The 14,153-nt window shown below is 29.7% G+C and overlaps 1 protein-coding gene across 1 annotated transcript; it reads left to right on the plus strand.

Annotated features, from left to right (window-relative positions):
• LOC18608995 (probable methyltransferase At1g27930) lies at positions 5,489 to 7,016 on the plus strand. The gene has a single exon (XM_007043945.2). It carries the CDS (start codon positions 5,724 to 5,726, stop codon positions 6,591 to 6,593), a length of 870 nt encoding a protein of 289 aa, XP_007044007.1. The 5' UTR covers positions 5,489 to 5,723; the 3' UTR covers positions 6,594 to 7,016.

Raw genomic sequence — 14,153 nt, forward strand, 5'->3', positions numbered from 1 at the left:
CTTAATAACTAGATAATGAATGTTTACTTAAAACAAACTCTTTAATTTTTTTATCAAAATGTACTTTCATTACAAATAAATTAAATGAAATTAAATATGAGAATATACTTGCTTTCTAGGGCACCATATTCTCGAAATTCCTAACATATGGTATTCACCTATTTTGTACCACATGCAGATAAATAGGCCTCTGGACAGAGCATGGCAAGGGTCGTTTATTAACAAACCCATTTTGGCATCCGGTAAGTCCTCCATTTTGGTCACTTTGTTGGGTCAAGTCCACATTAGCTTCCACACTCGAAATTTTAAGTTTAGAAAGTAATGTATTATGAATATTGTTGGCACTAAGTGCCATGTAATATTGTGTGTTAAGGGTTGTTATGTTCGAATCCATTGTGAATGGTCAATGTATGGCCTTATGGATATTTGTATGAATTATGTGCCAAGTATAACATATTATGATGAATTTAAATGTTATTTATGAATATTTGGTTACGAAATCCCTTGGCTATGTGTTATTTGATTTTGAACTCTAAGGCTTGCTCAAGTCTAGTGGGCTTGCTTACTGAGCTCAAGCACTGGTCACAAACCCTCGGGTTTGGGTTGTGACAAACACATTGAAATATATAAATCGAACTAAGCATTATTGTTTAGAGTTTGGTGGAGAAGGTTAAGTTGTAATAGGCTATATTGATATAGATTTTCAACTAGATGTGAATGATAGAAAATCAACATTTGTATTTGTTCTCACAATGGATAAAGGAGTAATAAGTTGGAGAAGTTGCAAGCAAGATATTACTGCAGATTCCACCATTGAAGCAAAGTATGTTGCTACTAGTGAAGCTACAAAGGAAGCTGTATGGATGAAAATTCATACAAGGGTGTGGAGTTGTTCATTATACAAATTCTCCCATTACTTTTTATTACGATAATAAAGGAGTAGTACCATATACTGTGGAGCCAAGAGCTCTTCAGACAACAAAACACATAAAGCACAAATACCTCTTAATTCGTGATATAATACATAAAAAGTGTGTTAAAAATGCAAAGATTGCTTCAGCTAAAAGTGTAACAGATCCATAGATTGACTTTTTGTAAAAAAAAAAAAAGGTGTTTCAGAAGCATTTAGAATGAATTTGTTTGAAATATGTCTATGATTGGTTTTAAGTGCAAGTGAGAGATTGTTAGACATATGCCTTTAAAAATCAATTTTGTTTTCTATTTATTAGATAATAAATCGCTACATTAATTATTGTTTTCGCATATATTACATTTTAATGGATATTTTATTCATTTATGACATATATGATATGATCATATATTATTTGGTGACATTGTAAAAACAAACACTATGTTAATAGTTGATGAACTAATAAGCGAGGAGTAATAGTTATTTAGTTCCTGTTTACCAAAATTGTTCTAGGTTTAAAGCCTACACTTGTTATGTCTCTATCAAATGATTGAATGTTTTAACTCCGTCATTGTCATAATGCCCTTAAAGCAAATGATACATACATTGAACATGATCTAATTAAAGAGCACTATATAAGCTTGTCACTATTAATAATTAAAGGAGATCTATTACAATATATTAATTGTCCTTAGACTTGAAAGGTCAATATATGTTATTAAAGTATTTATATGACTATAATGTTGCCAACAAGTGATGTTGAATTTAAAGGTTATACCTTGATATGTTGGTTATGTACATGTTAAATAAATTATATTGGATGTTCAATAAAGGATTCACCATTCTTTATTGAGAAAGATATTCAAGTGATTTTCATAAGACTGTTGGACTAAAAAATCCGGTCAATGTGTATTCTAAAAATGCTTTAGGATTATATTATTTATATTAATATTATATGTAAGTGTTTTTATAAAAAAAAAAATATTTTTCAAAGTCTAATAAGAATGAAAGTCATGAATTGGCATTATATGAGATGGATGTAACAGTGAAGATTATTTATCCATAAAACCCATGAGGAATATAATATGGTGAAAGGACCGAATAGTAAAGATTGTAATGAAATGAACCTCATTGATAATTCTTTTTAAGAGGTTAGTTGTAATGTGCTGATGAAAATTATTGAAATTTGTAAGTAAATAATGTTTCTTAATTAAATTAAGAAACTAAAATGATAACATTAGATTGAATGAAATTTCAAGAAAAATATTAATCATTAGATGACATGAACTTGGACCAACAATTGGAGAGAAATTCTTAAAGATGCCATATATTTTTTGTTTTGAATTTTATATATAAGTCTTGTTTGACAAAGAAAAATTATGAATCCATTAAGAGGTGAGACACTTGAATTATGGGCTAAACTATAGATATATTTAGATAACAATTATTATTATTGAGTTGAAAATTAAAATTGTGCATGCTAGAAACTATCAAGCAAATCGACAATCCCTCACAACTCTTTTTTTTCTTCTTCCTCGCTCTCTTTCTTCCTTCTCCTCCTTCCTTATTATGCCACCGACGGATCATCTACCCTTTTTTTCCTCCTCTTGCCAACCATCACACTTGCTGTCCCCTTTCTCTTTCCGTTTCTCCTCCCAAAATAAAAAAAAAAATTCAAAAATCTCAAATAACTTTCAGATAAAAAGATGAAAATGACCTTCAAAGCCCTTAAATTCTTTGATGGATATTTGATCATTTCATTTGAAGTTTAGATTCAGTATGCTAAAGTGAAAACATCATGCCATTGAGTTTATTTAAAATAATACCTTCACTGATGAGGAGTGGACTCCTAGCGAATCCAATATAAGCCATAAGCCATAATCTTTTGTGTTTTGCCAGAAAAAAGGGGTTTGATGTCGGGGTTAGGATATTTTTTCTTCAACTCCCCCTGCTTTTCTTTTTGAGCAAAACAATAAACTTTGTCTCTAAATCAGAAAAGGACCTTGGTCGGGCCCCCATCCATCTTCAATAATAGTAGAAGAGCTCAAAGAGAGAACCGGTGATGGTAACTGAATTGGCCCAATACGTATCTGAATTAGAAGAGGCGAGGAGTGGACCGAGATACAAGGTTACCAAGGGTAAAATCTTAAAATCTCGTTTAAAACACTTCAAAAGGATACTTTGATTTTTTTTATTTCAATATAATATTTTTGGTCTCTTAATTATTAACATCCTTAGTTAACATTTAAAAAAATTTATATCCAATCCTACATAAATATTTTAATATACAAATATTTAATAAAATTCACTTTAATATTTAATAAAATTTAATATTTGACAACAAAGAAAAAAAAACTTAAAATTTAATAAAATTTTAAAACAGGATTTGTGAATGTGTTTCTTTGTCTTACTTTGATACTTAATAAAATTCAATATTTGATAAAAAAAAAAAAAACTTAAAACTTTTTTTTTTTGAAAAACAACTTTGATTTCATAATGAAAAAAATTACAAAAAGCTACCAACCATGGTAGAAGCAAAAACCCAAAAAATCCCAAATCCGATCAACAGATAGAAACTCAAGATTACTTCCCAAGTTGTAAGAAGATTAAGATGTCTTCCCATCAAATCTCAAGGCAACCACAAGAGCCCTTTCCCAACAACTATATAGCAAGCGCTACATCAAAAACAAAACTCAGTCCTAACCAAATAAAAAACCCAGTAATATTGAACCAGGAAATCCAACACAAAAACGTATCAGAGCAAAAGCCTCACAAATAGAGAATGAAACTCAGTACATGGTGAACCATCAAACCTTTAAACTTTTGATATATAGTAATAAAGTCAAAACCTTTTTACATTCCTTTAAACCTTAATTTCAAAGAACAAATTTGGGGTAAAATTTTTTCAAAAATATTAGTAATAACAATTAAAATATTAATCTCTTGATTTGACATAATCAAATTTAAAATATCTATTATTAAACAAAAAATTTAATTTCAATACATTCTTTTCAATGAAAAAAATTCTTAAACTGTTGGCAAAAGTAAAGAATTTAATGACATCTTAAGAAAGAAGTTTATGGTTTTCAAAGTGGATACAACTTTATATTCTTAGGCCTTCATATCAAATTTTTTTTTCTCATTAAGATTTTTAAAAGAAGTATGAGTAGATTTTTTTTAAAAGAGAAAGATGCTTTGTCTTTATATATATATATATATATATATATATATAGTATTAGGTTTAATTTTTTAAATTATGAATTAACAGTATTAACAGTCAAAAGGTAAAAAATATCATTTTGAAATAAGAGGGACCAAAATGATCTTTGAAAGTGTTTTGAAAGAGCTTTTTGGATTTTATCTAGATCAACAATCCAAGATTTTAATTTTACTACTAGCTGTTTCAATGTAAAATTATGAGCTAGCTAGGAGATCCAGAAGAATGTTTTATTTTTCACCATAGGATTGGATTTTTCTTATAAAGTCTTAAGTGGATGAGGTAGGGCCAAACTAATGCTACAACCCTCTTGACATTCATCTCTAATCACAAAATCAAACTAAAAACAGTTACAGGCTATCAAGATTCATCAAGCTTTGAATTGTTTGATTGGTAGGATATGAAAAATTAAAAGTTGAGGCAAACTAATGAAATTATTTCTTTTTTCTTTTTTTTCGTTGTAATATATCTTGGTGTCTTAAGGACCCACTTCCATTAGTTACGGAAGCTTTAAGATTAAATTCCACAATCAAATTGTCTTGTTTTTCTAAGGCCCCAGCATTGCCGTCAAGATGGGGATGCTGTTGCCCTTTTCCAGAAATGATACAACGACTACCAAATAGTGGACCAAAGTCGTGCTAACGATGAGTAGGGGCATAGTGCGGGCCGCCACAGCGCAAGTCCAAGCCCCCTTCCTTTAAATTGGCACCCAACGTCAACCAAAATCTTCCTACCTGGACTACATAGAAGGAAAGCTGAGAGTTAATGCTCTTTTGGCATGTAGTTGGGAGTTACTACTTATTACATCAACGAGTAATGTTACGTAGTGACTCTTTTCAAATCTTCAAATTGAAAAAAACACTAATTGGGCAGTGCGAAATGAAATTTCAACGCCACAACTTAAATGCACTCTCCTTCCAAGTTCACAAGAAATTGGGCAGCTAATTATTAACGAGCAGATTTACGCTGCTTCCCTCAGTGTTTCACTTACAAAACACCATATCATCATCAGCAGCATTGAGTTACGACACGTGTAATCAAATGAATGCATCCGATGGACGACAGGAGGCATTGTTTTTTATTTATTAACCAACAAACTGAGACTGATATAATTATTAAATTAAATAAAAAAAACAGAGCCTGGACCCCACAACTAACGCCGTCATCCAATCACCAGATGCTACGTTGTTAGACATGGTAAAGACATCTTACGAAAAGATGAGACAAATGTTCTGCAGGAACATGCATGCCACTCCCGAGGAACCGTGTAATTAACGTTTTTTACTTGTTCTTTCTTCGCAAACACTGAGCTTTTCTAAATCTTTAAACTTTTCTATTTAGGTTTTAACATCAACATCAACACACCATTTAGAATTATTTTTTCTAAATTTGACAGTAAATGAAAGCACCATTTTCTCTGCTTATACCCCAGAGCTGCTCCTGCTCCTGCTCCTGGTCCGCGTTTTCTCTCTATCTCGCTTCCTGTCCTGTTTCCTCCTTCTCTTCTATATAACAAAAGTAAGCCACACCTTAAACCAAGAAGCCTTTTATTTTTCTTTTTTTTTTTAAATTTAACTTTAAATTAGTGAAAAGAAAATGAAAAGAGAAGAGATTGTGAGGAATCGGAATTTCCTCGCCGATAAGAGATGGTTTCTCCCTATCGCTATCGCTGCCTTTATTGCAGGAGCGATAATAATCTCGAGCTTCATAAAAACTGCCGATTATTCCCTCCTATGCTCTCTCGCCAACTCCAGATCCCAAGCCGTGGCTGATTACTCCGCTACGCCGATCCAACTCCAAGCCATCATCCACTACGCTACGTCACGTATCATCCCGCAGCAAAGCTTCGCCGAGATCTCCATAACCTTTGACGTCCTCAAGAAACTCTCTCCTTGCAACTTCCTGGTCTTTGGGCTTGGCTACGACTCCCTAATGTGGACTTCCCTTAATCCACGTGGCACGACCATATTCCTCGAGGAGGATCCGAAATGGGTGCAGACCGTGCTCAAAGACGCTCCAAACCTCCACGCGCACGCCGTCAAGTACCGTACGCAGCTCCAGCAAGCAGACGATCTGCTCTCCCATTACCAGTCGGAACCGAGCTGTTCTCCATCGGAAGCTTACTTACGAGGCAACGAGAAGTGCAAGCTAGCCTTAACGGGGTTTCCGGATGAGTTTTACGAGACGCAGTGGGATCTGATAATGATCGACGCACCGCGGGGATATTTCGCTGTGGCACCAGGTAGGATGGCGGCGATATTCTCGGCAGCCGTTATGGCGAGGAACAGGAAAGGATCTGGTGTGACGCACGTGTTCTTGCACGATGTTGATCGGAGAGTGGAGAAGGTATTCGCCGAGGAGTTTTTGTGTAGAAAATTCTTGGTGAAAAGCGTCGGTAGACTTTGGCATTTCGAGATTCCATCCGCTGCTAACATGAGCAGCTATGACGGTGCCCGATTTTGCTAAAATGCGCCCCTTCTGCTCATTGCTTTTGTTTTGTTTTGTTTTTTTTTTTAACTTTTAATTTTAGAAAATTTAGTTTCTATTTACCTTCTTATTTTAAAAGAATGAATGTATGAGGGTGTATCGACCCAATGAAAATGATATAATATGATAAAATATACCTGGAAATAATATTTACTGCGGTAGGATTTTTCTTCTGGCTAATACTACGGGGTATTTTTAAAATAAAAGGGTGTGCTCTTTTACTGAGATAGGTGGGGGAGGCTGATTGATGGCTTTGGGGGATAACAGGGATTTTGGTTTTCACTCATTGTTTGTACTGTTTGACACCCTAGTGTTTGAGCGCGATGAAATATCGTTGTCTTGTCTGCCCCCACTTTATTATTACAGGCAATAAATATCTCCCGTATGTGGTTTGAATTTTGAATTTTTAAAATCTTTTCTTCCACCTGGGTTTCTGGTTCCTTCAACCTTTTTTTTTTATTTAGTTTTGATAGCTATGCAGTGTTTGTGTTGCTTTGGCGTTGTCGTACGCCTACGATATATATAAAGGTTTTTACATCAGTTTTTATTAAACGTAATTAAACAAAAACTAAAATTTAAATTATTAAATTGATAGATTTCATTAAATAGATCAAGTATGTAAAATTTTTATTAAGTTGAATACGTTTAGATATTTTATTTATAGAGGTATTGGATTGAAATTTCGATTAAATTTTATTATTTAATAAATGTTGATTAAAATGGATGTTTATTTACTATATTTTGAGAAGAAACCTCACTAGCATGATTTTTTTTTTGAAATGCATTCATAAAATTTCATTCCAACAGTGGGAACAGATTATTTTCTTAAATCACGTTTGGTTTATGAAATAGACAAAAATATAATAAAATAATTATTACATAGTGTGATACAACAGATAGAAAAAAACAAGAATAGTTATTACAATTTATTACAATATTTGGTTGATAAGGATAAAAAGATAAAAAAAAATTTTATTATATCTATTGTTATTTATTTTTATTTTATCATTTTAAATACTAATAATATATAATTTATTGAAAATATTAATAATTATAATTTAGATGTTAATATTTTATTTGTAATTTAATCATTAGTATTATATAATATTATTATTTTATTATAATTTAGATGTTATTATGATTATTTATTTTATTTTATTTTTTAAATTTTTATAATTGATAATTTATTTAAAATAATTAATAATTTTTAATTTAAATATTAATACTGTTTATTATATTTTAATCATTAATATTTAAAAATATTAATATTTTATTTATAAGTTAAATGTTATTATGATATATTTATTNATTAATAATTTACAATTTAAATGTTAATATTTTATTTATAATTTAATCATTAGTATTATATAATATTATTATTTTATTATAATTTAGATGTTATTATGATTATTTATTTTATTTTATTTTTAAATTTTTATAATTTATAATTTATTTAAAATATTAATAATTGATAATTAAAATATTAATACTTTATTATATTTTAATCATTAATATTTAAAAATATTAATATTTTATTTATAAGTTAAATGCTATTATGATTATTAATTTTAAATATTAATAATTTATAATTTATTTAGGATTATTAATAATTGATCATTTAAATATTAATATTTTATTTATAATTTAATCATTAATATTTGAGGGTTGTAAATTTTTAAATTTATGAAAGGTAATTTAATCATAATAATTGTTGAAGCTATTCCATTAGACATGGAATAGTCAATACCACGGGGAAAAGAGAGTGTAGTTAAAGAAGATCTTTTGCCAATTTTGAAGAATAGTTAAAACAAAGGAATTGTTATTCCTTGCTAAATTACCAACCAAACAAAGAAAGTAAATTGTAGTTGAGAATAGAGGAGAATAGCTTAGCTATTTCCCATACCTAACGTGCCTTAAGAGTACAAATAGTGAAAAAAGCTAAAGCAGAAATATTGATTGGTATCCTTTTGACTATGGCATACCTCCCCAATATTTCTTCAGAGATATCTACTCAGTTCTCCAAAAAACCAAAAAAATCTACAACTTTAGAACTCAAGATAACACAAAAACAAGAAAATCATCTTCTAAATACAATTCATCCCAAGGGCTTGAACAAAAATTTTCATAACCTGTAAACAAAAATCAGCTGACAAGATCATAAACTAACATCCAGATAAACCATCGCAGAAATATCCCAAGAAAAACATGTAAGTTGCACGTATAGAGAGAATGTTTACATGTAAGTTGTACTGATTTTGTTGGGTGTTTGATAGCCTTTCTAAATGTTTACTACTATTGTTGCTTTGTTTTTTGTCCAATACAAATTGCCATTTCTCGGGACAATGTTGTTCTTTTCATAGACTCTACGTGTATCTTTGTGGAAAGGCTTGGAGTCGGGCACATAAAGAAGGGATTGGATGAATCATTTGTTATGTCATGTTTCACTTTCTTAGCATGATAGATATGTAGCTGAAAAAGAAATAGTTTTGTTCGACTGGTAAAATAAACTAATGAAGAACCGCTCCTATTATTACAAAATTGGAAATTACGAGATCATGACATGTACTTCAATAGATTTTTTATTGCCTGGACCAAGGGAAAAGTTCCCTACGTACAAGGATTATAATCCCATGAGTCCAATTATTAATTCCCTTTCTTTAAGCATCATTTTCTTCATACTAATTAAAAACCATAATCTTTGATTAGACAACGCCATCTCCTATGCCCATGGTTCTTGTTGTACTTTAGAATTTGTCTCAACTAAATGATTGAGCATTTAAATGGTGGGTTGAAGTTAACAACTCAATTCTTAGAAATCCTCTTGACTTTTCCGCAAGCGTTGAAAATTCCTATTAAAATAAATTCAATAATATATCAGAGGTGCTAAAAGCCATCATTGTCTTATCCGATGGTGCGCCAGAAATGATCGAAGACGTGGCACGGAGAATTAAAGAGAGATACCATGATTTTTCAAGATACATACGTGTGATCTGCAGGGGATCTAGTGTCGGATAAGGATAATGTCCCTGTAAGAAGAAAATGGTGCAAAGCCCTACGTTTTTCTTTACAGGTGGTTGCTATCACAATACCAAAATTAATTTGAACATCTTCCCACTTTTATTCTCTTCATTTAAGAAAAAAATAAAACCAAATTTGCGAGAAAATTGGGTTATTCAAGCAGTTTGTGTTGGCAGAGTGTTGGGCGGTACGTGATGGATTGCACCTTGCTATAAAATTGGGTATCACCTCACTGGGGTTGAAATTGGATGCGCTGGCTATTAAAACCTTGATTATAAATGACTCATCAAAAACAGATTCTTGAACCCAATTGTTGGTGATTGCAGGAACCTTCTCAAGAGGTTTGATAGACTCAAAGTTAGTCATATCTTCAGGGAAGCTAATACCGCAACAGCCAACAGATGCACTGGCCGGAAGAGGTTCTGCTTCAGAATTAGAGTTTAACTTGTACGATCATGAACCAGACTTTTGTTTCTTTATTTGTAGCTGTGATAGGGCTGGTACAGTACTCCATCGTGATGTGGGAACTTTGTAGCTGTGAGCTGCCTCTGTTTTTGTTGGTGCGCATCCTTATTTAACCAAAACAAAAGAAAAGAAAAGGACACAAATCTCTCCGAATAGAAATTGGTGTACCCAAAAACATTTACATTTTTGGTTTGTCCAATAATCCTTGTCTAAGTAAAGAACAAGTGACTTGGCGGGTTTATGTTTCGATTATAGTTATTAATATAGCATGATACAGTATCAGTTGAAAATTATACGTATTGATAATTATATCACATTTAATCAAATATTCAAAATGTATCATACAATATGTACATATTTTACAATATATGATATGAAGCGTCTCTTATTATACAATCAATATATTTTTTATAAGTTTAATTTTAATTATTTTTTTAATTGAAATATGAAAAACTATTTTTTATTAGTTTCAATTATTTAATTTAGATAAAAATACTAAAAAAAAATAAAACTTGGCTTTTGACTTCATGAGTGTTTTTTAATTTTTAATTAATATATTAATATAAAAAATATGTATTTTATTTCAATATATATATATATGTTATTAAGGAATATTTTGAGAGTTTAAATTAACAAATAATCATCTTTTCAGTTTATGTCTTATAATCTTTAATTCTATTAAAAAATATAATATTTCAATTTTTTTTATTTTAAATATATAAATGTTATTTATAATTAATTGTAAAATCTTTTACTATGTTTGGTTATACTTGATGCTAAAAAATGAGATTTTGATACACAATACGTATCTCAAATTAATAACTATAATTTCAACCCTTTATTACTCCCTCACAAATTATACCATGCTTATAAAGCTAAGGAAAAGGAAAGAAAACAAAAACATAATATCTAAAAAAGTTGGTAAATTATCTAAAAAATTCAAATAAGTTTTTATATTTTTATTGTGTTTAATCAAACCCTTATATTTTATTTTGAATCAAATAAGTCTTTATATTTTTATTTTGAATTAAATAAACTCTTATATTTTTATTTTGAGTCAAATAAGCTCTTATACTTTTATTTTGAGTTAAATAAATTTTTATAACTAATGATTAACTTAATCAAAATGTCACTTATTCTTCCATACCGTGAGGTGTTGGCTTAACACTAACGTGATAAGCCATGTTATAATGAATGATAATGTTGCATGTTGATGTAGCATAATGACATTGTCATATCCGATTTTTTTATTTTCCACATCAATGCTATATTAGTACAAAATGATAAAGGGATATATTGATTAATGATAATTAATCAACTATTAATTAAAAAGTCTTATTTGATCCAAAATAAAAGTTTAGGAGCTTGATAAAGCATAATAAAAAAATAAGAGCTTATTTCAATGTTTTTAAATAGTTCAAGGGATTTTTTGAGTATTATGCCAAAAATGTACAAATTAAAAGGGAAAAATATTGTTTATTTAGTTAGATATAAGAATAAAGACTTTTTCTATCATGTTTAATGTAAGTTAAAGGAAAGTACAAACTTTAAAATTATTAGGTATAATATTAAAAAAATCCTTAAATTATATATTTAAAAAATTTAAATAAACTCTTTTTTTATTATGTTTGATCAAGTTCTTACAGTTTTATTTTAAATCAAATAAGTCGTTATGATTAATGGTTGACTAACCGTCATTAATTCAAATGAAACTTGTCATTCTATGTCATGCGCGCGTTGATATGGTATGCTAACATGTAATAATTGATGAAAATATAGCATGCTGATGTGAAATGATGACATGACCATGTGATATTTTTAACTTTCCACATCAACGATATATCGGTGCTATGTAATATATAATGACAAGTGATATTTTGACTAATGATAATTAGTTAAGCCTCGTTTGGTAAAACAAGTGTTTGTTGTTTTTTTGTTTTTGCTTATAGAATTATGAAAACTAACAAAAAACGTGTTTGGTATCCTTGTTTTTATTTTTTATTTTTTAAAACATTTTTGAAATTGGTGGAAAAAACACAAACACAAAAAAAGTGTTTTACATTTTTTGTTTTTGTTTTCAAAACAAGGAAAAAAACGCTGAACCACCTTATCCCCAATTAAATCAACACCAAACCACCTCTCTCTCTCTCTCTCTCTCTCTCTCTCTCTCTCTCTCTCTCTCTCTTCCAACAACCTATTGGAGTAGGATCTTAGTGAATTAACATGATTGTGTAAAGCATGGATTTTAAAAATTTATTTTATAAAGGAAGTAAGCAATCCAATTATACAAGCGGAAACATACATTACTATTATTACAAGTAACATTATCACAAAAAAAAAAAAGAATCTATTAAGTAAGAAAAACCATACCTTTTATTTTGAGATTCTTATTTTCGGATTCCACCACACCAATGAACGATTTCTCGACCAAACAAGTTTATCACTTATTCTTAAAGAATACTTTCAACTTGAACCTTGAGTGGGCAAGGTGTGGAATGCAATACTACAAGATGGCAACCGATTTTTTTTTCTCTTTTTTCTTTGGAAAAGCTTGGAGAATGAGAAAATAAGTGACGACTGAAACCTTTTTTAAGAAAAAGTATGTTCTCTTATTTTCTTCAAATATCTTCTCTTTTCGTAAAAACTTTTGCTTTAAAGGTTTAATCAAAATGAAACACCTTTGAATCAATCTTGACTATCCATTTAGAGTTATGGAAGCATCAAACATGCTCTATAATTATCAAAATAAAAATTAAAGAATAAATAATTTAATTCTTTAATTATCATTTAGAGTTCTTGATAAAATAAAACTCTTTATTGAATAATAACTCTTATTTTATTATTATCCATCTTTATTTAAAAAGAATTAATAATAAATAAAAGAGTAATAATCAAACATGGAGTCTCTTTTTATTAACATGGATGTCTAGATTCATTTTGCAAGAATCCTCTTAAAATTCTCTTAATTTAAGACAACTCTTATCCGTAATTAAGACAAAAAATATTTTATCTCGTCTAAATTTGAGACAAATATGTATTCTTGTCTAGATTAAGACAAAAAATATTTTTCTTGTCTTAAATTAAGACAAACATATTTTCTTATCTAAATTAAGACCAAACATGTTTTCTTGTTTAAATTAAGACAAACATGTTAAAGCTGCCATTTTTGTACACAATTTTATTAAAACATGTATTCCAACTTAAACAAGTTGAATTCTACGAAGCTAAGTGGGGAATTTATTTAGACAAAGATATTCTAAACTTCAATAACTTAGAATTATTCTTAATCTCATTAAAAATAATTCAAACTTATTAACTATGAAATCACTCCACCATAGATTCATAGTTTTTTTTTTTATAATTAGGGGAGGGGGGATTCGAACCTTGCTCTTTAGGTAGGGGGATTATGCACCAACCAATGAGATAAATGCTCGGATGCCACCATAGATTCATGGTTGCACTCTTGGATTAACTATAATTACAAGAAATAATTCAATACTTGATATTAATTATTAGTTGTCCAATTGCAAACCTTATATTGTGAACCTTCATAACCATCCAATAATAAAATGTGAAATTACCGTTTTACCCTTTATGTCAATTTTGTCCCTTAGTCTCAAATTTCATCCAATTAGTAATTCAATACTCTAGATCTAATCTTTTGAGTATCCAGATGTGATGAGTAGCTAATTCATCAATCCACTAGGCCTAGATTAATCACCAATCTTCTTGAAATCACTAGAAGTGATGTTAATGTTATGAACTCCATTATCTGAATATATGTTCCTAGATGTTTATCTCGATTATAATCTCAAAATACGGAATCTAAATCAACGCTTTATGATGATCATGCTCATGGTAAATCAAAGATTATGAGGAGATTAAACACGAGTCCACTATCCATCAGGATTTTGGTTCTACTATAAGCAAATGCATAAGTGTGAAATCAAGATTTAGGTAACAGTAAAACTTAAATTTGAATCTCACATGATTCCAGTTCCTGTTATAGTGTCATTACTCGAAGTCAGCCATTTCAATGATTTGAAACTTGTCATT

Source organism: Theobroma cacao, chromosome 2, assembly GCF_000208745.1.
Source record: "Theobroma cacao cultivar B97-61/B2 chromosome 2, Criollo_cocoa_genome_V2, whole genome shotgun sequence".
NCBI lineage: Eukaryota > Viridiplantae > Streptophyta > Magnoliopsida > Malvales > Malvaceae > Theobroma > Theobroma cacao.